At 36.6% G+C, this 27,110-nt stretch overlaps 1 protein-coding gene across 2 annotated transcripts; it reads left to right on the forward strand.

Annotated features, from left to right (window-relative positions):
• Positions 1 to 3,512: 3,512 nt before the first annotated feature.
• LOC145513404 (potassium channel, subfamily K, member 16-like) lies at positions 3,513 to 27,110 on the forward strand. 2 transcript variants are annotated; one of them, XM_081509669.1, is made up of 6 exons: positions 3,513 to 3,596; positions 5,335 to 5,531; positions 15,515 to 15,629; positions 17,327 to 17,493; positions 20,290 to 20,458; positions 26,636 to 27,110. In XM_081509669.1, exons 1-6 carry the CDS (start codon positions 3,539 to 3,541, stop codon positions 26,647 to 26,649), a joined length of 720 nt encoding a protein of 239 aa, XP_081365795.1. In that variant the 5' UTR covers positions 3,513 to 3,538; the 3' UTR covers positions 26,650 to 27,110. The 2 variants fall into 2 exon arrangements, with proteins under 2 accessions (XP_081365795.1, XP_081365794.1); XM_081509668.1 differs by having other exon boundaries at positions 26,715 to 27,110.

The raw sequence follows: 27,110 nt of genomic DNA on the forward strand, positions 1-27,110 counted from the left end.
TACACTTCAACCCTGAGTCCTCAGCTAGGTAATGATTAGTTATACTCATTCCTGAAAATAGATGTTTTCTGAACTCTTAGCTTTGAAATGTTCTGAAACTTTTAATGCTTTAAATAAGCATTAAGTGAAACTATTATTTTTGTTAAAAACTAGGAAATACAGAGAAGTATCAAGAAGATTAAAAACCATTTAAATGGTATGCCTAAAGATAAATTCTGTTAACATATTGTAATTGGTCCTTTGGGTTTTGTGTTTTTGCATGTGGATATACACTTTTATTCATTGTTTTAATATTCAACAGATATCAATGGTATGTGGGCCATGCCCTAGGAACCAGGTGTTTTTCAGGAAATAAAGTACTGAAAACAATAAATCTCTCCTTTCATGGAATTGCTTTCTAATATCTTTTACCAAAAAAAAAAAAAGAGATCATTCCACATCTGCAATTTAAATTTTAAAAGCTTACTTTTTTCAAATTAATTTTAAATATACATAGCATGTATTTTCATACTAAATATAGACATATATAATAATTTTAAATGACTAATAGTTTAGCATTTGAATGCGCCGTAATTTTTTTCAGTTCCATAATTGTAAACAGATAGTTTCCATTTTTTTTTTTTTGCTATTACTGTATAAACAATTATTTAGAGGAACTTTGTACAACAGCATATAAATAAATGAGCACATGTATTCAATTATGTCCATAAGGTACACTTCATACTCCAGTGCTTTGAGTCCTAAATCTTAGACCTCTTTCTAAGTCATTATGTAGGTCTACTCTATGAATATCTCTATATATCCTTATATAGATAGCCCAGTATTTAAAAGCAGCTCCCTATTGGTTGTTTAGGAACAGAAAACCTGTAAACATTCTTGTGCATGTATTAATACTTAAGCACATTTATAGAATATTAATTCATTTAATTAGATTTTAACATTGAATTGCATGCTTGGTTTAAAAATAAGTAGAGAAGTGTATTAAATGAAAAGTACAAATTCTACCCTGTCCTTTTTCCCTACCCCCAGTTCACTCTTTCGAGGTAAATAGCACACATTCTCTGTGCATTTATTTCTGTTATGAATTTCCTCTGCAGATCCTGTATGCTCCACATGATGTTTTTGATCCACAGCATCCATGCTGTCTCTGCTTCAGTGGGACCCTGATTTTTAGGTGTCCCACTCTTTCAGCAGTAAAACTGCTCCAACTACTCTAGCTCCCTTGTTCCTCACACGGGTTAAAGCGAATTAAAAGTATTCCAGCCACAGGGCCTTTGCATTTGCCATTGCCTCTGCCTGGAAAACTTACCCCTGGATTCCCATAGCTCCCTCCCTTAATCCTTTATGTCTTGGCCCAACTTTCATCTTGTCAGTGAGGTATTCTCTAATTGCTCCATTTAAAATTGCAACCCCATCTCCCTTCTTGGTTCTACTCTCTTCCAGAGCATTCACCATCACCTAACATTCTGTATCTTACTCATTTGTTTATTATTTGAATTTCCCACTAGAAAGTAAGCTCTATAAGAGCATGAATTTTCATATATTTTGTCTACTGTTATGTCTACAGTGATATATCAGTTTTTAACGTAGAATAAATAAGTGCTAAATTAATATTTTTTAAAATATTAATGAATAGCAGGGAAGAGCATGAATAAATTTGAGGCTAATTAGACACTAGTTTGAACCTCAGCTTATTGAGGTCACAATAGTTCTGTGATCTTGGACAATTTTTAAAATTTATCTAGGCCTGAGTTTCTTCATCTGTAGAAGAGAAGAATTAAAAATAATTGCTTTGTAGGATGAACTCAGAGTGGTTCTCTCATGATTAAGCGTTTAGGACAGTAGCTGGTACATAGGAAGCACCTAACAAAGCTTCCTTTCCTTCTCCCTCCATCTTCCCCTCCCCTTCTTCCATTTCTTCCTCTTCTTGCTGCTATTTTGGAGTAAAAAGCATAACCTTGTTATCTTCCTTTCCTAGTGTTCCAACTTGCTGCTTAGCATACAAAGCATCTGGGAGCCTCCATGTGCAACACACTGACTCATCTTAGCTCAGGTGGCCTGGTACTGCAATGCAGGTTACACTCCAGCTCAACAAACAGTGAATTGCTCTGCTCCACCAGGGTCGGTCATGTGGCACTAGGGCAGTTGTGTGAATATAAGGACACTGTGGCCTCCGTCTACAATGTGGGACAGCCCTAGGGTAGTCCAAATGTAGAGTCACTCACATTCACAAAAACCTGGGGCGGCGCCAATGTTTCCTTCGATTTTGGGGGGCCACACTCTTGGTTCATACACTCAAAATAGCTTTCTCATTCCTAGCTCATGGTGGCCAAGGAAGAATCCCATTTGGTTCCTTGGGATTGAGGAGAACAGGAAATGACCCATTCATGCTTCTCACAGACTAATTCCCAGGAATTTCTTCTTGCCAAGTTTCCATTTGTTCATTGCCACATTTTCCATTCATTCAACAAACATTTTTAAAAAAAGGAACACCAGAGAGAAGTCACCATAAAATATGCCATGAAGGTTCGTTCTGCCTAAATACAATGATTACAACTAGTTGTAAAAGTTATAACTGTTCATTGAGAATTCATCTGGTGTCAGACAATCTACACAGAAACTCAAATCCAAAATGATAACAATGCAAGGAGATAATGAAATCTACATTACAAATAAGAAATCAAATTCACAGAGGTTAGCTATCCAAGATCACAAATTAGATAGTGTCTGATCCAGGACTCAAACCCAATGCCACAGAACTCTGAAACCTATGATTTTTGCAGGAGATTTTATTATCTCTGGATATTATAGTCTAGAGGGGAAAATACAGTTTGTCAACAGTACAAGTTACGTGGAAATTATTCAGTTGCATCCAAGAATCATTTATTGAGAAGGTAAAACCCTGTTAGGTGTCCAAAGGAGGTATAACAACTCAAATAACATAGAGTCTGTTTCTATCTCCCTAGGGGATTGTGCTTGAATATGGTACAAATAAATACTGTAACTGAATTAACAACAGAGATCTTCTATTTAAGGTGTGGCTAGAAATGCTCTTTGCTGTCAGTCATGTTTCTGATTAGAGAGAACCAGAAAGGGACTCAGTTGATGTCAGGTATCAAATCTGGAAGGCTAAGGAGCATTTTGGCAAGTGGAGAAGCGTGGGAAGAAAACAGATAAGTCATAGAGGCCTCATGTAGTATTGAGCATGAGTCAGAAGGGACAAGAGCTTAAGGGGCAAGTAAACTGAAGGGGCAGATGAACTGAAACAGCAAACATAAAGCGGTCCACTGACCACAGGCTGGGAGTCACGTCATTGCCAGGAAAGGGATCAGCAGGAGACTGACAGAACAGGAAGGTGGAACTGAAGGATATCACAGCAGAAAGGTAGCAGGTTGGAGGGGTTTGGGTGCAGAATGACTGAGTCATACACCCTGAGGGATGCGGTAATAATGTGGAGATAATTGGGTGTAGAACTAGCCACCCCCAAGGTTCCAGATGGAACTTGGGGTGGTGATGAGATCATTTAGACAGGCTCAAAATGTCCCTTTCCAGTCAACTCTCCTACAGTTTTGACTTCCCAGTCCTTTGTTTAAGAGGTAGGATTGCTTCAAAATGGCTTCCTTGAGTGGGGTCTGGTCTTTGGTGACAGCGATGGTGAAGAGCAGTCTTGGTTTGGTGGTATGACTGCAAAATGTACCCCCAAATGTTGACATGTTTGTAAGAAATTTAAAATCTTCCAAATGTCTTATCCCAACATATCAAAGAAGACCTTTTTGTGAAATGTGACCAGATCAGATATGTTTTTAATGCCCAACTAACGAATGGTTGCTGAAAGTATTTTTAATTAAGATATAATTGAGATAGAACATTGTATTGTTTTTAAACATACAATATAGTGGTTTGATTGCTCCCTATTCAGTGTTTTATTGAAGCCAGGGAAACCTAAGAAAGACTCTGTGGAGATTTAGCTCAGATACCTTTTTTTTTTTAAGTTATGATATTTATTGCTAGTTTAGACATGGAAATAGAAAATAATAAAAGCATATTATTATCCTGCTACAAATTCAAAGTAAAATGGTTCCTTAGGTGGGACTGTACTGTTTTATTGTTATTCTGAATTGTTTACATGTAGTTTGATTAAATTTATAATTTAACACTGTAAATGTATGTTACCAACTGTGACTATGACATATTTAATTGTATAGTATTTCATTAAGGTGGATTTTAGATACTTTAACCCTGTTGGCTTTAAAATGTGCTTGTTCTTGTAACTGTTTCTTATAGTTCAGAATGTTGCATACAAAACCTGTAACGATGTGCTTTCATTTTTTTATATCCCATTGGGAAAGTTTACCCAAGCGATGAGGGTCTGTGCTACAGAGATTTGCCCTGTGCTCTAAAGTGGAAGCAGCTGTGAGAAGGCAGGTTCAAGTGGAGAGTGCTGCCACCTTAATTAGATGCCTTCTTCAAGCATTGTCCCAGAGTCCTGTGAAACACACAGGACTTCACCTTTCTTAGAATCTGACATCATCCAGCTAAGAGTCTCTTGCATTGTGCCAGCTGCCATGTTCTTTGTTTCTGCCCCATGCTTATTGGTCAGAGGCAGAGAGGAACAGGGAGAGAGGAGTTGTTCCTCCTCCACTGTGTACTGCTGTGATTACTACTACTGCTGCAAACTGACTGCTGCTTTGACTACTGGCTAGGATTTGTTGGGCCTTGCCTGTTTGCTAGGCCTCACTCTAAGTATTTAAATATATAACTCATTTAATCTTTGTAACAACCTTATCAAGGAGCTCTTACTATCTTCATTTTATAAAAGGCAGATGAAGAATCTGAAACACAGCCAGACACCTGGCTGGCCTAAATTCATACCGCTAGTAACTGGAGAGTATAAGTGGTCTAGTTAACTCGTTTTTATCAGCTGGTTAAAGTGTTAACATTGTACTCTTTTAAAAATATTCACTGAAGATACTCCAAAGTGTAATTCAGCAATAAAATTTGCGCTAAGAAAATTGAGTGAAGGACTAAATCGTTTGGCTAACTTTGCCCTTGCAACATTTCCCTATCTCCCCAAATAGCACAATTCTCTTAAAAATAATAATAATAATAATAAATAAGTTTATAGTTAGGAGAGAAGTGGAATTATTTTTCTACTTCTCTGACTATTTAGGAAATTGTATAGTTTGTTGTTTAAATGTAGGTTAAGAAAAGAGAGAGAGTTCATATACTGTATCTGGGAATTCTGGGTTGCTGTGCTGTATTGGGTTTCTTTTGAAAGAACATTATAGTCTACATTACAGTCTTCTGATTTCTCTTTGGTTCCACTATATAAAGATGAGACAGGCACCAAAGTCCGGAAGGGCGTCGTCCTGCTTGTCTATATATTATACATCATGTTTGGGGCATTAATATTTGGAGCCTTGGAGAGAGACTTTGAGGTACAGCAGCGACATTTGGCAGTTAAGGCAAAAGCTGATTTTCTAAAAAATCGTTCCAATATGACTAAAGAAGATGTCAGAAGATTTGTGCAGGTAAGAGATGAAGAAGTGTGTATTTTCAAAGTCATACTACTGCTACCTATGCAGAGAAGCCTTCAGTGTGAAAATTCTATGAAATAATTTCCTTCATTGGGACTAAATTAGTTTACCAAGCAGGATATTTCAGGTTAGCTATGGAACAGGCAGGAGGAACATGGGGAAATCATGCAGCCTTGGAAGAAAAAGGAAGGCAGGAGATGATAACAAGGTAGAAGGAGGTAAAAGTGACAGAAGGGACAAATTACAACCCAATTACTAAATGAATATAAAAGTTGAAACTGCTGTGATTGAAGTGATCTTTTTCATTATTACATAAGAAGTTCAGAAATATGTTCTACAAAAGAGATAAGAATCTGGCAGGAAAATTGGCTTATTTCCCTTCCACTTTTTCCAAATATTGTCATGCTCTAAGCTCTGGGCATATTGTCCTTAAATATTCCCTTGTAATATCTTTTGTAGTTGAGAAAAGTTAATTTTAATGTAGTCATTGTTATTATTCTTTTCCTTTAGGGTTTATACAACCTTTGCCAGTCATGCCCATTTTGAGGTCACAGAGATATTTTCTTAAACTTTCTTCTAGACATTTTTCAAATTTGCTTTTTTACCAAAAAAAAATTATTTCATCTTGGATTGCATGTGTGTGTGTGTGTTATATGTGTGTGTGTACACATGTGTGCACCTTAAGTGTCCCTGTAAAGTAAATTCTAATTTTATATATTTTTTCCGTATAGACAGCTTATTGTTCCAGAACAGTTAGTTTATTGATTGATTTTTATTTCCCCATTAATTTTTAGTGTTATCTCTATCATATTGCAGGTTCTCTTATGTCCATAAATTTGTTTTTGGATTTTTGATTCTGTTCCATTTTGTCTGAGTGACAATACCATTGCAATAAGTCCTGAAATGAACTTTCCTATCCTTTTGTATGAATTTCAAGATCAGATTGTCATATTTCAGAATATACTCTGCTGAGGTTTTGATTGAATTTTCTTTGAATTTGGGGAGAATTATTATGTGATAATATTGAGCACTCTTAGACACAGAATCAGTTAGTATATAGGAATCATATAATACATAGTCTTTTGTGAGTGGCTTCTTCCACTTAGCATGATGTTTTTGACATTCAGCTCTATTGTTTCATTTATCACTGGGTAAATTCTTTTCATTGCTGAACAGTATTCTATGGTATATCTATACCAAAATTGGCTTATCTGTTCACATTGATGAGCTTTGAGTTGTTTTCAAGTTTATGTCTATCATAAATGAAATTGCTACAAATATTTGCTTTGTGGGGAAACGTGTTTTTACTTCATTTTGGTAAATGCCTACAAGTGGAATTGCTATGAGAACTAGTAAATCTGTATAACTCCATAAGAAACTACCCAACAGAGTTCTCCAGAGTGCTTATATCATTTTACAAACCCATCAACTACGTTAGAGTCCTAGCTGCTGTACATCCCCGCCAGAATTGGATGTTGTAAGGTGTTTTTATTTTAGCCAGTCTACTTGTGTTCTTCTGATGACTAATCATGTTGAGCATTTTTATGAGTTTATTGGCTATCTTTGTATTATCTGTTATGAATTATCTGTTCAAATATTTGCATATTTTTTCTTTTGTCTACTTAATGCAGTTATAATTATTTTTCATGTATTCTGGAGAAAAGTACTTTGTCACTCACATGTGTTGCCAGTTGATTCTCATTTTATTCAGTTTCTCTTGAAGAGAATTTTCTTTCCTATAAATTCTAGTTTATAAATTTTCATGGGTTGTACTTTTTGTGTTCTAAGAAATCTTCTGCTAAACCAAAGTCAGATTTCTAGACATTTTCTAGTTTTGCTTTTATATTTATTTATTTGATACATTTCAAGTAAATTTTGATGAAATGAGAAGTAAGCATCAAGATTTGTTGTTGTTATTTTTAATACAGATCTTCAGTTATTTCAGAATCATTTGTTGAAAAGACTTGTCCTTTTTTTTTCATGAAATTACCATGGCAACTTTGTCCAAAGCCAACTGACCAGGTATGGGTAAGGTGGGGTAAGCACACTCCACTCTTTCTCTCCCACTGAATGTAGCTACAAAGCTGGGAAGAATATGTGGATCAGGTATTTGAGGAACCTGAAAAGTAAATACCAGCAGCAATGTAAGGAAGAACTTCATGGTTTGAAGTACTGAACAGGTGGCAAGTTAAGCACTGTTATACTTCTCTGGTTGAAGAAGGAAATGGCAACCCCCTCCAGTACTCTTGCCTGGAGAATCCCTTGGACAGAGGAGCCTGGTGGGCTACTGTCCACGGGGTCTCAGAGTTGGACACAACTGAGTGACTGACACGCGTGCGCACGCACACACACACACACACACACACACACTTCTCTGGTATCCCCCAGCCTGACCTTAATGTAGCTGGAAACTTAGGCATAACACAGTCAGAAGACCCTGGGAGACATCCGCTAGTTCTGGCTTCAGAAGCAGGAAAGGGAACTCATCTTGCTCAGAGTGTGGAAACCCTCCCTTTTGTTCCTTTTCTTTGTCCTCTTTTACTCCAGTTCGCCAGCAATCCTGTGGGGGTGGCAGCAGAGAAGGCAGCAGCCGTAGAAGCATAGGAACCCACTCACACAGTTCTGAGAGAGGGGAAACTCAGCTCTGTTCCCTGAAGCTGTAGTTTCAAAGTTAGGACCAAACCTTTTCATTTTTCCACCACCTTTGTCTCTTCTCCTACCACTTGGCCCCAGATGCAGCACAATCAAGGAAGTAGTGGTTGTTTTCCACCTAGAAGACCGAAAAGGGGAGTCCCCAAGAAAATGAGATCACAGACAGGGAGCAGTTTGGGAAAGTGACCCTGTAAAATTGCTTATGATCTCCTGAGTTCACCCCTGACCTACCAATGCGTGGACATGATCCTAACTTTCATACCAAAGACTTTGAGAACTGAGCTAATGGGTAGACCTGAATCTAAGTCCCAGACCGACTTCTGAGTGATGGACTGTGGGACAGGTCCCAAATGGTACTGCAGAGGCTAGGAGAGCTGAACAGACACTGGAACCACATTTCACAGAGTAAGTTAGAACTTGCAGTCTGAATCTATACAGAGAAAGTGAAAGTGTTAGTCGCTCAGTCGTGTCCGACTCTTTGCCACCCCATGGACTGTAGCCTACCAGACTCCTGTCCATGGGATTTTCCAGGCAAGAATACTAGAGTGGGTTGCCATTTCCTTCTCCAGGGGATCTTCCCGACCCAGGGATCGAATCCGTGTCTCCTGTGACTCCTGCTTTGCAGGCAGATTCTTTACCTGCTGAGTGATTGGGAAAGCCTAAACAGAGAAATTGCCTCTAAACTGAAAATAAGTCTCTGTAGGATTTAAATAAGAGACTCAAGAGTCTCGTAGATTAGTTAGTATTCAAAATGTAGAGGATATAATCCAAAAGTACTCAGCATAGGAAGAACCAAAAAAATCTAGTGATGAATCCTCTCAGACTTTGTCTGAAAAAATTTGTTTTTCCTGTTTTTCTCTTTTTTTTTTCTTCTTGTTTTGCCTTTTTAAAAGGACATTCTCATTGGATATATAAATCTAGTCTGGCACTTTAAAAATGTTGTTCCATGGGCTCTGGTTCGCATTGCTTATAATAGGAAGCCTGCTGTTATTCTTAGGTTTGTTGCTGTTTACATACTGTGTCTTTTTCTCCCCTCTGGTTACATTTTAGATCACTAGTTTCTAGTAATGTGATTATGATGTATATGTTTCATGTGTATATGTGTTTATCCTGCTTATGATTCATTGAGTTTCTTGTAACTCTGTGTGTCCCATTTTCATCCTTTGAAATTTTTCAGTCATTATTCTGCCCTTTCTCTGGCTCCTTTTTCCCAATACACACACTTGATATCTGATTTTTTTTTTCATTTTTTTCCCCTCTATGTGCTTCAGTCTGGATATTATCTACTACTGTATCATTAAGTTTATTAATATTTTCTTCTGTTGATAATCTCATCTATTCCTTTTTGGATATTATATTTTTCATTTCTAGCATTTCCACTTGCTTATGTCTTATACATTCCATTTCTCTCCCCATTATATTAATGCTTCCTTACATCTTTGAACTTATTTTTAATAGCCCTTTTAAGATCATATTCTGCTAATTTCATCCTTTTGATGGAATTGTTATTTATGAGTTTGTTTCTCTTGACTGATTTGTCTCCTAGTAATGGGTTACGTTTTCTTGATTCTTTATATGTCTGTTAATTTTTAAAAATTGGATAATGGACATTATGAATTGTTTGATGGTGTTTTGTTTAATTGTGTTCCTTTAAATTCCTTGGACTTTCTCTGACAGGCAATTAAGTAAGTTACTTAAACATTACTTTAATCATCCTAAGATCCATTTTAAACTCCTTCCAGGCTTAAAGTAGCCCTTTTGCTAGGGCTGATTTTGCTGTGCTTCTCAGTTATGACCTTCCTGGGTCCTCCACTGGATGTCATGAATATAATGGGGCCTCTGCTCTCTAGCTAGAAACTCAAATAGTTTCTAGCCTGGTGTGAGCTGCAGGAATTGTTCAGCTTAAAGGCCACAGTTATTATTTTTCTCCCAATATATTAGTTAATTGTTGCTCCATAACAGCATTCCACAAACATAGTAGCTTAAAACATTTATTTTCTCAGTTTCTATAGGCTGGGAGTCTGAGCACAGCTTAGCTGGGTCCTTTGCAAGGTTGCAATCAAGGTGTCACAGGAGTCGGGTCTCACCTGAGGCTCAATTGAGGGAAAATTGGCTTGCAAATTCATTTGGCTTTCTAGCAGCATTCATTTCCTTTGGGGTATCAGACCAAGGACCTCAGTTTCACCCTGGCTGTTGGCCAGAGACTACATTCATGTTTCTGCCACCTGGCCATTTTCATAGGATATAGAAGGGCCGCCTCCTTCTTCAAAGCCAGCAAGGGAGAAAGAGACTCTAGCAAGATCAGCACTGAGTCTTATATAACCTAATCACATACATTGGAGGCATGTACATCCTGTCACCTTTGAGATACTCATAGCCACATATGTGGCTGGAGATAAGTCACAGGCCCCACTCACACTCAGAGAGAAGGAGTCACACAAGTACATGAACTCCAGACCATAGGGGCCACTTGGAGTGACTCTGCCACGCTCAGGTAATTGTTTTTCACCAGCCTTATAAACTTACTCTTTCCATGTGCAGAATGTCATTGAGCCAAAGACTCAAAGATACCTCTATGCAGATTTCTATCATTCTTTCCCTGGGTAGCTTTATCCTCTGTGGAACACCGCCCACAAATTGTAGCCACCTCAGCTTTATTGATTATTTTATTATAGCCACCGAAATCAGATTGATTATATTTGCAGCCAAAGATGGAGAAGCTTATGATTATACAGTGGAAGTGAGAAATAGATTTAATGGACTAGATCTGATAGACAGAGTGCCTGATGAACTATGGGCGGAGGTTTGTGACATTGTACAGGAGACAGGAATCAAGACCATCCCCGAGAAAAAGAAATGCCAAAAAGCAAAATGGCTGTCTGAGGAGGCCTTACAAATAGCTGTGAAAAGAAGAGAAGTAAAAAGCAAAGGAGAAAAGGAAAGATACACCCATTTGAATGCAGAGTTCCAAAGAATAGCAAGGAGAGATAAGAAAGCGTTCCTTAGTGATCAATGCAAAGAAATAGAGGAAAACAATAGAATGAGAAAGACTAGAGATCTCTTCAAGAAAATTAGAGATACCAAGGGAACATTTCATGCAAAGATGGGCTCAATAAAGGAAAGAAATGGTATGGACCTAACAGAAGCAGAAGATATTTAGAAGAGGTGGCAAGAATTCACAGAAGAACTGTACAAAAAAGATCTTCACGACCCAGATAATCACGATGGTGTGATCACTCACCTAGAGCCAGACATCCTGGAATGTGAAGTCAAGTGGGCCTTAGGAAGCATCACTACGAACAAAGCTAGTGGAGGTGAGAGAATCCCAGTTGCGCTATTTCAAATCCTAAAAGATGATGCTGTGAAAGTGCTGCACTCAATATATCAACAAATTTGAAAACTCAGCAGTGGCCACAGGACTGGAAAAGGTCAGTTTTCATCCCAATCCCAAAGAAAGGCAATGCCAGAGAATGCTCAAACTACCGCACAATTGTACTCATCTCACACCCAAGTAAAGTAATGCTCAAAATTCTCCAAGCCAGGCTTCAGCAATATGTGAACCATGAACTTCCAGATGTTCAAGTTGGTTTTAGAAAAGGCAGAGGAACCAGATATCAAATTGCCAACATCCACTGGATCACCAAAAAAGCAAGAGAGTTCCAGCAACACATCTATTTCTGCTTTATTGACTATGCCAAAGCCTTTGACTGCGTGGATCACAATAAACTGTGGAAAATTCTGAAAGAGATGGGAATACCAGACCACTTGACCTGTCTCTTGAGACACCTGTATGCAGGTTAGGAAACAACAGTGAGAACTGGACATGGAACAACAGACTGATTCCAAATAGGAAGAGGACTATGTAAAGGCTGTACATTGTCATCCTGCTTGTTTAATTTAAATGCAGAGTACATCATGAAAAATTCTGGGCTGGAAGAAGCACAAGCTGGAATCAAGATTGCTGGGAGAAATATCAACAACCTCAGATATGCAGATGACACCACCCTTATGGCAGAAAGTGAAGAAGAATTAAAGAGCCTCTTGATGAAAGTGAAAGAGGAAAGTGAAAAAGTTGGCTTAAAGTTCAACATTCAGAAAACTAAGATCATGGCATCCAGTCCCATCACTTCATGGCAAATAGCTGAGGAAACAGTGGAAACAGTGTCAGACTTTATTTTGGGGGGCTCCCAAATCATTGCAGATGGTGATTGCAGCCATGAAATTGAAAGACGCTTACTCCTTAGAAAGAAAATTATGATCAACATAGACAGCATATTCAAAAGCAGAGACATTACTTTGTCAACAAAGGTCCGTCTAGTCAAGGCTATGGTTTTTCCAGTAGTCATGTGTGGATGTGAGAGTTGGCCTATAAAGAAAGCTGAGCGCCAAAGAATTGATGCTTTTGAACTGTTGTGTTGGAGAAGACTCTTTGAGAGTCCCTTGGACTGCAAGGAGATCCCACCAGTCCATCCTAAAGGAGATCAGTCCTGGGTGTTCATTGGAAGCAGTGATGTTGAAACTGAAACTCCTATACTTTGGCCACCTGATGCGAAGAACTGACTGATTAGAAAAGACCCTGATGCTGGGAAGGACTGAGGGCAGGAGGAGAAGGGGAAGACAGAGGATGAGATGGCTGGATGGCATCACCGACTCAATGGACATGAGTTTGGGTAAACTCCGGGAGTTGGTGATGGACAGGGAGGCCTGGCGTGCTGCAATTCATGGGGTCGCAAAGAGTCGGACACGACTGAGAGACTGAACTGAACTGAACAGCTTTATTGACTTCCAATCTCTGTTTCCTCAGCTCAGCAAAATCCCTATGCTCTCTTTGGGGGTCCTTCATCCTATACAGCAGTCCAGAAACTGTCAGAAATTGCCAGTCTGGGCAATGATAGTACTCACCTCATTTGTTTTCCTTCTCTCAGTAGTTACAGTTCTGCATTTTCTCTTATCCAATGTCTAGAAACAGTTTTTTCTCATATTTTGTCCAGTTTTCTAGTTGTTGACTGTGAGAGGGTAATTTGGACTGTGTTGCTCCACCATGACTGGAAGCAGCGATCTGTCTCTTGAAGTATTTTACCTTTAATTGCCACCACTTCGTCCTCATTTAACATGTCATCCAAGAGTGTTTCTGTTCAATCTCATTTTTAAAACTCCCCTATATATTATTATATTATTGTATGTATAGCCTTTGTTTTTATTTACCCACATTTTATTTATTTCTTTTTTCTTTCTTTCATCTCAAATTATCTCTCAGAGAGAATTTTCTTTCTTGCAAAATATATCTGTGATAAATTTATCTCATGATGGTCTGCTTCTGAAAACACTCTTCTTTTTTGCTTGGTTTTAGAACATATTCCAAAAATATGTTCATCTTCTTTCTTGAAAGACATGTTAGAGTATGCACTATTGGATTGACAATTATTTTCTTTTAGAACATGGAAAACATTATTTCACTATATTGTGGCTTCCTTCAGCTACCTCTAAGAAGTCTTCTGTCAATCTAATTGCCTCCCCTTTGTACATAATTTACCTTTTCTCTCTGGTATTGAAGGCCTTCTGTGATTTTATGATCTTCTCTTCATCTCTGTTATTTTACTCGTTTAATTCAGCCATCTAGATATGACTTTTTTTCGTTTATTTTTTTTTATTGAGGGATAATTGCTTTACAGAATTTTGTTGTTTTCTGTCAAACCTCAACATGAATCAGCCATAGGCAGATATGACTTTTGTTTTTATTTTCCTCGGGGTTTGCTTCCTCAATCTTTGTATTTATTTCTCATATCAATTCTAGGAAATACTGGGCGATTAATTCCTTTAAAATGACAAATGTGGTTGATCTTTTATTATTTATATCTTCTGTATCTCTTAACCATTCTTTTTTCTATTCTCCACTATTTTAACCTTTTTGGTGTATTTTGATTAATTCATTAAGATATATCTTTCATTTACTTATTTTCTCTTTGACTCCACTTTACCTGACTTTTTAATTTTAATGGTTTTATTTTTTGTTTCTAAAAGTTTTCTTTATCCTTTTAAAATGTATATGGCTTATGAACATTTTAAACAAATGTTATATTCTGTGTCCAGTGATTCAATATTTGAAGTCTTTAGGATTTTCATTCTGTTGCAAGATTTTTCTGTGACTATTGTAGTAGCATTCCTATCTTGCTTTTGACTTTAATTAGAATGCCTCTGATGTTTCACTACTAAACTTTAAGCTTCTGGTGTTTATTATGGTTTTTCTATATCAAATTAAAACATTTTGTTCCTCTTTATAACTTATAAAATATTTCCCTAAAATTATTTCATTTTATCTGGTTTAGTACTTATTGAAGTGATCAATATATGAGTTTACATCTTTATTATTTTTGTTAGATTTCCTACAAACATTACATTCCTTTAGTCGTAATATATTCTTTTATAACTCTGCTGGATTTGATAACTGTTTTATTTAGAATTGGGGACTCTATATTTTGTAGGAACTCTATATAATAGTTCCTCCCTTCCTTCCCCTTCCTTTCTTATCCCTGTGCTTTCATGTATGGTTTTGATGTATTTGTGTCAGATTCATTCCAGAATTCTGTTAAGAATCAAGAAACATAGAAGAATATCTTTTAATTTATTCTGCCCATTATACCACTTTCCATTCCCATTTTCTTTTCCTCCTGACTCTGTATTCGAAGTTTCTTGGGGCAAGGATGGGGGGATGTTCAGGGAATAAAGACATCAGTATCTTGAGCAGATTATTACTATTACTGTGTAGATTGTGAAGTTTTTAGCTGAGGTTCTTTCATCAATAGAATTCTGTGTATTTTAGACTTTCCAGAAATTGAAGGCCCTCTCATTAGCTTCTTTCTTATTTTCTGATGATATGATACAGTTACTGTATTCTTACATCTTTTTCCTCATATATCTCATGATTTCCATTTGCCTAAATGAGAAGTCTCCCTGCAACTATCTTCAACTCATATTTGCTAATTGTTTGAAAATAATTGAAAATAATTAGTCACTATGCTAAATCTATACAAAACAATGTTACAAATTTCCTTAAAAAATATTGTTATAGTCATATATCTACCCCATATACAACTTCCAAAGGGGTCGACACCACTAAAACAAATAAGGTTCTTCCTTATAAGTTATTATCATAAGCGTTTCTATTTCACTTGATCTTAAGGAAGAATTTCAATTTGATCCAATTAGATGGGTTTTGGTTTTAATCCAACTAAATGGAACTAATTTTATTTAGTGTTCTACTTGAAGAAATATAATTTACATAACCCAAACTTTGATTTTGTTTTTTCTCTTGTTTTAATTTGTAGATGATGACATCTTTAATATTGTCAGGAATACCTCCCACAGGAAATAAGACTACCGTTTTCTTTTGGACTTTTACAAACTCTTTTATAACTTGTATAATCACCCTATCCACAATAGGTAGGTTTGTGCTTTTTTTTTCCAGTTAGAATGCTGAATATTTTATAAATGTTTTGCATGAGGTACTGTCTACACATTTATATGATGTCTTAAATTTAATGAAATAAAGTGATTTGTTTAAGGGACATTAGCCCATTCAGAACAAGATCTGCTAAGACAAAAGAAGCTGGCAATATTCTTGGCTCTCTGTGAAAAGGACAATTTTTCTTCTCTACACTTTGGATCCATTAAAATCTTGGCTTTAGGCTATTTTCTTTAAACCAGGAAGTATGGAGCATCAGAAAAGCTGTCCCCTTACTCCATTTCATTTCCCCTTCATTTCATTTCATTTCCCCTTACGAAAAGTATTTCAAATATAGAAAATTGTTCTCAAATAAGTCAAAAGAGACTTATTCTCTTCTGCTACTTCCCCAAAAGCTGCATTACCAACTCTTGGGCAAAAGAGGAATGAGTGAAGAAAAAAATTTCTTAGAATAAGAAGTCTTGTAGTTGCAGAGCAGAGTGTAAATGTTATCATATAAAAGATATAAAAAAGAAACAAAAATGTAGAATGATGAAGAGGAGGAAAGAGGAGGAAAATAATAGAGGATATAATACCCTTATCATATAGTATCAGGAATCAGGAATTTATAAACATTTAAACACAGGTTTAAGAATATTGTTTAAAATACAAAGGCAAATATAGGAGAATAGTGGGGCAATATAAATGTCAGACATGGAAAAGACCAAGAAGAAAGTAGTTATAGGAGCTGAATTCCTCTCTCTCATATCAAAAATATGAAATTGATAAATCAACACATGGTTATATAACCATATGTGCTGTGTGTGCTAAGTTGCTTCAGTTGTGTCCAACTCTTTGCGCCCAATGGACTGCAGCACCCCAGGCTTCCCTGAGCTTCACTATCTCCCTGAGTTTGCTCAAACTCATGTCCATCAAGTCAGTGATGCCATCCAACCATCTCATCCTCTGTCATCCCCTTCTCCTCCCGCTTTCAATCTTCCCCAGCATCAGGGTCTTTTCCAATGAGTCAGCTCTTCACATCAGGTGGCCAGAGTATTGGAGCTTCAGCTTAAGCATCAGTCCTTCCAATGAATATTTAGGGTTGATTTCCTCTAGGAACTATAGCATACATTCTTAAAATTAGTCAATTCAAAGCACATGCTCTTAACTTATGTAATTGCAGGAGTAGAATGTGGAAAATCTGAAAAATTTGATTTTTAAACAATTAACATCTCACTACTCTGCACACAATAACTGTTTAAGTTTTAGTCATAGAAAGTTCTTGATATATATATGCCAGTATATAGTTTTAGACTGCTTTGTCAGACCAGTATGTCATTAGCATTTTCTATGTCATATATATTTCAATGTAATTCTTAATGATATTGCAATATTTTATTATTTACCATATCATGCATGACCAGTCTCTTTAATTGTTCATTCCTGCTGTTTACAGTTTTTCAAAATTTGAAATAGTGATTTTGTAAAAGAACTTTTTAACTCACATTTTTTGATCATTTTCTTAGGATAAGATCAGTTGACTCATTGTTTTTTTATTTTTGGTAAGAACTGTATGCACTAGGGCTCTTAGAATACCAATGACTGAAAATTTGCTCTCAAAGACCTCTCAAATGTCAAATTGTACCAAGTTGCTGTATTGAGGGGTGTTGCATTTATTTTTTTCCCCTCTTAACAGGTTATGGAACAATTTTTCCTAAAACTGCTGGTGGACAGATGTTCTGTGTTGTCTTTGCTACATTTGGAATCCCTCTAACTATCACGTTATTTAAATATATTTTTATATTAGTTTATCTGCCATCTGAAAAATTTGGAATATACCTTCAACATAAGGGATTAAATGAGGTAAATTCTGTTTCTCCTTCCACACAATCACACAGACACATTTGGTAGAAAAGTTCTGTTTTTTTTTAATTGTGTGGATTCACAACTTTAGGTTGACTAGACATATAACACTTTATACTTACTGAATTCACATTGAATTATATGAGCAGAAAAAGCAAGTCATCTGTGTTCTAAAACAGACGTGAGAAAAGACATTGTTCAAGGGACCATCTATTTCCTTTTAGATATTTTGCCTCTAGTCATTTAATTTAGAAGTTGAGCAGTGGTGAATTGTGTATAAACAATTCTCATAGGTGTTTGTTCTCCTAAGTCAGTTGGCCAACTCATTTATTTTGTAGAACAGGAGAACATTTCTTAAAGGCTGTGTGACTTGCCCAAGATTACCCAGAGAATTAGTAGCAGTGCTGACACTAGCCCCTAGAGATGTTTGGACCAAGATTTTGTCTGCATATCATATTGAGTCATGGGTAGTAACTCAATTGAGTAATTAGCGCAGGTTTTACACTTCTTTAAAAATTAGAAATATAGTTCTTTATTAAAATTATTGAGAATTTATTACAAAAGTGAGTTGTAGACATTCTTCAAGAATCTATTTTTCTTTTCTTTTCTGTGAGGGAACATAAAGAAGGGGTCCCCTTCAGGGAGCCCATGGAAGAAAATGGGCCACGTGAGAGAATCCCACTAGTGGTTGATGTGATCAACTGGTCCTTACTCTGAGGCAGAGCCCTTCACAGAAGGGTGCCACATTCTTTGTTATTTCTTTGTATTCTTTTTGGAGATCTCTGGTTACAGTAGGATCTGTTCTTCTGTTCTAATTAGAGTTCAGTCCTGTGGTTCTCAGCCTCAGTTGCACATTAGAATCACTTGGTTCCTGGTGCCCAGACCCCACTCCAGACCAATTTGATCTGAATCTTTGAGGATGGAACCCTCAATGGTTTTTAAAACTCCCTAAGTGATTTCCAAGGAGAAGTCAATGGCAACCCACTCCAGTACTCTTGCCAGGAAAATCCCATGGACGGAGGAGCCTGGTAGGCTGCAGTCCATGGGGTTGCTAAGAGTCGGACACGACTAAGCGACTTCACTTTCACTTTTCACTTTCATGCATTGGAGAAGGAAATGGCAACCCACTCCAGTGTTCTTGCCTGGAGAATCCCAGGGTTGGGGGAGCCTGGTGAGCCGCCGTCTGTGGCGCCGCACAGAGTCGGGCACAACTGAAGTGACTTAGCAGCAGCAAAAGCAGTAAGTGATTTCAATGTGCAACTAGGTTGAGAACAATGGATCTAGACCAGTGTTTCTCAACTGGAGTGATTTTGGCTTCAGAAAGGACAGTTGGCAATGTCTAGACACATATTGGGTTGTACAAACCTCAGGAAGAGAGTGCTACTGGCATCCAGTGCATAGAGGCCAGTGATGCTCCTAAACATCCTACAATGCATAAGACAGGCATTCACAACAAAGAATTATTGGGTCCAAAATGTCAGTATCAAAGTTAAGAAATTGATCTAGACCATCAGTTCTCAAAGTATGGTTCAAGGAATAGCAGCATCAATGTTACCTGGGAATCATTAAGAATACAAATTCTCAGCCCCCATCCCTGAGTACTGAATCAGGAACTCTGGGGATGGGGGCCCATCAGTCTATTTTAACAAGCCCTGCAAGAGATTAAGATGAATGCTAAAGTTGGAGAAACACTGACCTAAAGCCTAACTAATACTTCACCAAGACTTAAATATTTAAAAGTTCTACTCTTGAAAAGAATCAGTTAAAAGAGTGAAAAGATGAGCTTCAGACTGGGAGAAAATATGTGCTAATTATATATCCTATAAAAAGACTTGCATCCAGAATACCTATAACTCTTAAAACTCAAAAATAAGATAACTAAATATTTTTAATGGGCAAAAGGTTTAAGCATACCCTTTGCTAGTAAAGATATATGCTGAAGATTAAAATATACTAAGTATTACTTATTAGGAGAATGCAAGGTAATACCACAGTGAGAAACCAATATATGTCTGATATAATGGCTCAAAATAAAAAGAACAATCACACCAAGTGTTGGTGAGAATATGGAGGAGCTGGAACTCTCATATATTGTCAGTAGGACTCTTTAATGGTACAATCATCTTGAAAAACAATTTTTAGCAATTTTCTAAAAAACTAAACATACATCAAATTTATGATTGTTGTTTCACTGTTAGTGAAATAGTAAATAGTTTGGTATTTACTCAAGCAAAAGCATATGTCTGCAAAGACTTGTACATGGGGGACTTCCCTGATGGTCAGGTGGTTAAGAATCTGCCTTCCAATGTAAATGCTGTGGGTTTGATCCCTGGTGGGGGTACTAGGATCCGACATGCTATGGGCCACAACTATCTCATTTACCTTATTTTGCAAGCAGGTCAAAGGCTTGGAGCTGTGTCCAGATGGGGAATCTGAGCTAAACTGGGGCGATGTGGGCAGAGCCCAGAGCAAGAAGGAACTGTAGCCTGGTATCTAGGCAAGAGTAATCTTAGAAGGCTTTGGAGGTAAAGTGTCACAGGGAAATTAATCTTAAATCAAGGTCTAGATGTAGATAATAGGAAAGTGAGAAAACAAGATGGCAGGACAAACGATGACAGGAGGTAGAGCGGTCAAGCCTGGACATACTCCCGGGGACGAGATTATTCAAAAGAATGATCTTTGAGAAATGAAGGAATAGATAAAAACTGAACTACTGGAGCACACAATAGTTTTTTTAATGTTGCTTGTTTATGATATAACTGCTAACATTGTATCTTTTTTTCTAATATATTTTAGAAAAATGTTTATCTCTGGAAGAATTTATTTTTTGCTGCAACTGGATCACTTTTTTTTCTTGTATTACCACCATTTTTTTTCATGTCATTAGAGAATTGGAGTTATATTGAAGGAATTTATTATTCATTCAACACCATAAGTGCTATTGGTTTTGGAGACTATACAGTAGGTGAGTCTTAATAATCCTGAAATAAGATTTGCTATCAAAACAACAGATTGAAGCAGGATGTGAAATAAAGAATCAGATGGAAGTATAGGAAGATTTCTTTGAGAGATAAGATAAAGGTCAAACCCTTTTAAATGAAAACTCCCTTTACCTCCCTGTCTCCCCACCCCACAGTTATCACTGACTATAGGAATAAGATATAGAGCAATTCCTCTTAAACTGAATATCTCTGCTTGATCACATGTGGAAAACAAAAGGCATATGCTTTTTGTGTTTCTAAACAGTAGATTTAGTTTCTTAGTCTATGTTTCTAAACACTAGGCTTAAATGATAAAATATCCTATACTTTGTAGGTAACTTTTCCAAATGTATTTTAAGTTTCTCCCTAAAATAAAGATGAAAAATGAAGAGGGATAGAATTATATACACACTAGGTGTTTTTTAATACCTGTGAATCAACTATAAAATAACTCCTATGTTATTGAGGGTACAGAATTCTAAATTGGTAGTTGTTTTCTAACAGTACTTTAAAGATGTTATTCCATTGTCTCTGGCTTCCATCATTTCTAATGATAAGTCTGCTGTAAGTTTTATTGTTGGTCTTTGAAGGTAAGGAACCTTCCCCCTGCACTCCCACCAAACCCTGCCCCACTTGTTTTTAAACTTTTTCAGCAATCTACTTCAGTGCGGTTTGCTTTGTATTGATTTTGCTTGGGGAATCACAGAAATTATTGAAGTGAATTGAAATCTTTCAAGTGTCTTGAAAAAAATTTTAGCTACTATCTGTTCAAATATGAATTATTCATTATTTTCTCTTCTACTTCTGGGACTCCAGTTACATGGATGTAAGACCTCCTTACATGGTTTCAAATGTTCTAATGACTTTATGTATTTTCCTTTTTTTTTTTCTTTTTGGACTTCACTGAGTATATTTCTTACTAACCCATCTTCTAGTTTACTAATTCTAATTTCTGCTGTATGTAATGTGCTTCCAAACCCATTTAATGAGTTTTTAACTTTAATATTCTTTACCAGTTGAGCCACAATGGAGGCCCAAGAATCCTAGAGTGGGTAGCCTTTCCCTTCTCCAGTGGATCTTCCCAACCCAGGAATCAAACTGGGGTCTCCTGCATTGCAGATGGATTCTTTACCAACTGAGCTATCATAGAATCCCCTATCAGGGAATTGCCTGCAATGTGGGAAACCTGGGTTCAGTCCTTAGGTTGGGAAGATCTCCTGGAGAAGGGAAAGGCTACGCACTCCAGTATTCTGGCCTGGAGAATTCCATAGACTATATAGTCCATGGGGTCACAGAATCAGACACAACTGAGTGACTTTCACTTTCACTAACTTTAATACTATATTTTAAGCTCTAAAATGTTCATTTAATCACCCCTTTTTGGTAGATTCCAATTGTCTGCTGAAATCCTTCATATTTTCACTTATTTTTCCATATCATATTTTGAAAAGCATAATGTTCTTAGTTATTTTAAAGTTCTTATTCACTTATTTCCATATTGGGAACATCTGTGGGTCTCTTTTATAGTTCTTCCCTTTCATTTTTAGTCATATGGTTCTGTCTCTTGGCATGTCTCATAATTTGGGATTGCATGCTGGATGTTGTGTATTTTAAAAGTTATAGATACTCCAGGGAATATCGTCTTCTTCCAGAGATGTTTTATTCTTTCCTCTGCTAGGCTTATAGAGATATAGAAGTGTGGAGAGGGTAACTGAATATGTAATCTGGTCAGGGAATGATATGATTTGAGACTAGACTACAGATTTGGTAAAACCTTAATTTCCCTTTGGTTTCTTCCTGTTCCTAAATTATAGTTCTTTACAAACTTCAAATGATGAAAGCCTGGTATATTCACAAGATCACACTCTTAGTTTGCTCTTGAAGTCATTTCTTTGTTTTCTTGCACTTGAATCTACTGGAAACTCTTCTTTTAAAAAAGTTTTCAGCTTTCCTTTTTTTAGCTTTCAACTTCATGTGCCTTCAGAATTTGGCACTTTCCTTTTTTTAGCTTTCAACTCCATGTGCTTTCAGAATTTGGCAATTTATTGAAGGGGGAAACAAGCTATAGGTTTTAAATCCTTCAGATCTCTAATTGTGTCAGTCCAACACAGAAGGGCCACCAGAAGCTCTAACATTTTCTGTGCTCCTCAGAGTGCCCTTCTGCTTAGCCCAGATACACAGCCTTTTGTCTGTGCCCAGACTCTGTGAAAAGAACCACAACAACAAACTCAAGGGAGAAAGCAGCTAAAGACTTAATGTCTGTCTCTCCCACCTGGAATTTTAGTCCTTCTACTCTTGATTGCTTTAGCAGCTCTCTTGTGCCTTTAAACATGATTTTGCTCTATTTTGCTTTCAATTTATCTGGCTTTTCTGGTTATTCTTGGCTGGAAGATTCTTCAATCACAAGCCACTCCATCCTACCCAGAAATAACAGTGTCCTTATTATATTTATTTTTAATCTAAATAGGACTAAAATTAATTAATATTCAGTATTTAGATGGATCATTTCATATTAATAAATATATTTTGAAAATACATACCTAAAAGTCTAAGAACCATATTTAAATATCACTCCAAAGAGTCTCTGTTACATTTTTCTGGATTCCCAAAGTAGAGATACTACTTCCTTGGCATTCTCATAGAAATTTGCTTCCACTTTTACAGTAGAAAATTTCATCTTTTATTATGAAACTTACTACTCATCTTTTTAAAAATCACATTCTGTTATTAGTAAAAGGAATGATAACTAAAATTGAATATATTTTTAAAGAAAGAAGCTTCCGTTGCTCATTGAAGACATTTTAGAAAGCATGACATTTCAAGTTACGAAAAGCATCTCATGACTTAGGGATAGCTTGATAATATTAAACCACATAAAATGATACAAAATTATGTATACTAATAATGTCAAGTAAGCAAAAAAAAAAATTTTTTTTTGGCTGCACCAAGTGGCATGTAGGATCTTAGTTCCCTGACCAGGGATCGAACTTGTGCCCCCTGAATTGGTAGTGTAATATTAATCACTGGACTACCAGGGAAGTCCCTGCAATTTTTTAAAAAGCATAGAATTCAGATAACATGATATCAGAAACTGCTAAGATTATAGTATAATTTTTTCCTGTTTATTTACACCTAGGCATGCTTTCTAAAAATATTTTGCATGTCTGGTGAGACTATTTCTGAGTTAAATATTCTCCAAAGTTACAGCCTATTGGAATCCCAGCTTAATATGAGGAATGTTTCATACTGGAGATTGTTTTATGTTACTTTCACCACACCACAGAAGGCTACCAAAACCAATGTCATAGTGTTTTAGAATAGGAAAATACCTTTAATGAAAAAAGTGGCTTAGATACTCTTGGTCTAGTAGTTTCCCAAACGTTTATGTTTTCTGATGACTTTAACATAATTTTAAAGCATTTAATCCAATGTATTTATTTGTTTTCTGCAAGGCAAGTTTGTCCAAATATCCTTGACTGCCAATACCATAAATGAGATTTTATAAATAAGTGCTCTTTTGAAACTGAGACTTACTTTATTCATAGTGTAATACATGGATCATAAGCATTCAGTTTGATGAGATTTGATTAATGTTTGTCTCAGTGCAAGCACTCAAAAGCAGAATATGTCCATGTTGTGACCAACCTACAGAGGCAGGATAGACTGCAACCAAAATTGGCTTGGATGTTGAGATGGTCTCTCTCTCTCTCACTCACTCACACATAGACACACACACACACCAAGAGTGCATGTGTGTAGTATGATATGTAGAGCAGGGTGGCATTCAAGCAGGCCTGAAAATTTCTTAAGAGAGCCAGAGGAGTGACTGGCTTTGACTTTTATTGTGATTAGGCTATGGGAAAGGTATGAGAGCTCCCATTACTGAACCAGAACTTGTATGGTTGAATTTCCCACAGTCACGGAGGGAGGGAGTGTGTGAGCTTCCTTGTAGGTTTTCCAGAATGAGAGACAAGAGGGAAAGGAGGGATGAGGCTTGGTTGGAAACTGTCAGCAGTCAAATACCAAAAATAAAGTTAGACTTGATTACATGTCACCACTTCAAAAATACGCTTATGCTCCCTTACAATCAATTTCCTGTAGTGAGTTCAGGAGATCTCAGAGGTGATTAAGGAAAAGGATATGACCATCAGGTTGCAGAAGAATGAGTGAGTTTTATTTGAGTCACACTTTGACATGTTTGCATGTGGAATAATTCCCTCACAGCATGAGACCATACAGAGATTACAGCCTGGGGGACACTCCCCAGAAGGAGAGGAGGGTTAGAGAACTTTTGGAAGCAGAGGAGAATCAGAGGGGCTTTGGGGTCTAGGGGATATCTCTCAGCAACCTGATAGGGAGTCTCTGGGTCAGAGAGCTCCGAAGAGCTACAATGGCTTGGAGTCCCTGACAGCTCTAGGGTTTATCTTATCCATGGCTCCAAGATGTTAGGCACAATTTCATAGGATGTGCTAAGCAGGCAGGCTCTAAATGGCTAAAAATCTGCTCATTTGAGCTATTTTTGAAACAACTGGATATAAAATAATTTGAATTTTCCAGGTTACTAGTATAAGCTGGCAGTGTGGGGATGGGGTGAAGCTATTGACTGTTTTGATGATCTGGGTCTGGGCTTTGTTGCTGCTTTAGTTAGATTGAACCCATCACTGACTTAGAATATTGTGAGGACTAAGTGAAATTATACCCTTCAGCAAGGCTTAGGAGCTGAGTACTACCAGTGAGACTGTAGATAATCATGTGAGATCTCCCTCTAGTCTACAGCCTGGTTACAGCTATTTGGGTTCCTGGGTGTTCTGTCAGTCCCTGGCTTCACCCCTTTGCCAGCTGCTGCCTTCACTCAGTGAAGGCCCAGTGTGCTGTAGACAGGGTCACTCAATTCCCCTGCCCACTTCAGTGGACAACCTATCTTACACTTGGGACACCCATGGTGATCATCACTCTACAGGTAGTAAGCCGTAAGTATGGCTTCCTCTCTCCTAGAAAGAACTTGTCACTTCGAAAAATTTAGTTTGTTAGGAATCTTTTTCATGTCCTCAGCTCTCTCTCTTTTTTTGTAATAAAACTATGATTTTGTAGTGCATCTAGTTTTTTTTTTTTCCTGTGTTAGTATGGATATAAGCATCTCTTGTGTTTTTCTACATGCTAATACAGAAGTTCGGCACATACTTTGATTTTTACTTAGTAAAATATACACTCAGTTTATGTCAGTAAACTAGAATCTCATGTTAGATATTTTGCTTTTATTGGGTGTGTGTATATGTGTGTGCATGTACTCATGTATCTTGGGAGGTAGTTTTGGAAGAAGCTGCATCAGAGACAGTTAACCAAATGTCATCTTAAACCCAGAGTGTAGCCCTCCAATTATACTTATTCAGTTTATTCTCTGATTGCTATGCTTCGAAAATGTTTGCTGGTTAATTTATATTAGATAAATATCAAATCATTTAATGCCTGATAATGTTAAATATTTTTTGTTATTTCATGCTCTAATAAGCACAGTTAAATTGCATTCTTGTGGTAAATCACAATGTGTTTATTGTGTTATTTGTCTCTGCTTACTTCGTTTTGACTGCAATGTTTGTGCTCTTTCAGCTGTACCTCTTCCTACAAGTAGATTGCAATCATGAAAAATAAATGACAAGACCTGAAAGGAGTGTAAAAGTTATAGTTTTACAATATTAGGATGATTTTAATCATTAGTAATTTTCTTTTCCTTCTTAAAAGAGTTCTCTCAAGATTTCTAATGACAAAGGCAATGAATTCATAGAATTTTAAACTCAGAAATACAGATACCTGGTACAAGGAAACACACTGTATCTTTGTTAACAAAATCTGAATCCCATTTTAAATTATTTTGTGTAATATATTTATCTTTTCCTTTTCTCATTTTAAAAGTTTCCTACATGTAGCAATGATAAATTACCTCACTGCAAAATATTACACTTACTATGGTATTTAAAAAGGATAATGTTCAAAGAGAAAGAGAATTTTTCACCCTCCAGCTGTGTTCTAAAAATGAATAGAATCTCAATATTTGTAATTTAAATTATACTCTTTCCTTAAAAGAAGTAATAATTTTAGATATGCTTTATTTTAATTTCTAATTTGTTCTCAGGATCAGATTCTAAAAGAAGGCATTTTCCTAGGTATTACTGAATGAAAGAAAATGTTATGGGGAAAAATCATCATCTGATTATTTGCATGTCATTTGCTTCCTGTCTTTAGTTTCAAATCCTACAAAAGACAATCAGGACATCACTTATTCAATCTTGTTATTAATTTGGAATCTTTATGGTCTTGCCTGGATTGCTCTTCTATTTAATTTGATAGCCAGCTTTTTTCAAGAAATGGGATCAAGGCTAAATAAAGACACATTTGAAAGAGAAGTTGAAGAAGAAAAGGAGTTGTCAAGCTCTGGATAGCAGTACTCTTGGTATACTGCTTTGCTCCAACTGAAATGCAGAGAATTTCCACAGAGCCCTTTCAAAAGTATCAGAATAGGAAGGAGGAAAAGAAAAACAATCAGGTGTTTCTGCATAAATCTCTTGTGTGTGTTCCATTTCCACACTGAAATGTATTGATTTTAATTTTGTATTGTCATTAAAAAATGATTTTAAAATA

The sequence above is a fragment of the Giraffa tippelskirchi genome, chromosome 7, assembly GCF_054371585.1.
Source record: "Giraffa tippelskirchi isolate mGirTip1 chromosome 7, T2T-mGirTip1v1.2.pri, whole genome shotgun sequence".
Taxonomy (NCBI): domain Eukaryota; kingdom Metazoa; phylum Chordata; class Mammalia; order Artiodactyla; family Giraffidae; genus Giraffa; species Giraffa tippelskirchi.

Excerpts from the sequence above, each read along its gene's own strand:
- LOC145513404 (XM_081509668.1), top strand. The coding sequence starts at position 3,539 with ATGTCCCTTTCCAGTCAACTCTCCTACAGTTTTGACTTCCCAGTCCTT. Across the intron at positions 5,532-15,514 it reads ATGTCAGAAGATTTGTGCAG|ATGATGACATCTTTAATATT; the intron begins GTAAGAGATGAA and ends TTTAATTTGTAG. Across the intron at positions 17,494-20,289 it reads AACATAAGGGATTAAATGAG|AAAAATGTTTATCTCTGGAA; the intron begins GTAAATTCTGTT and ends AATATATTTTAG.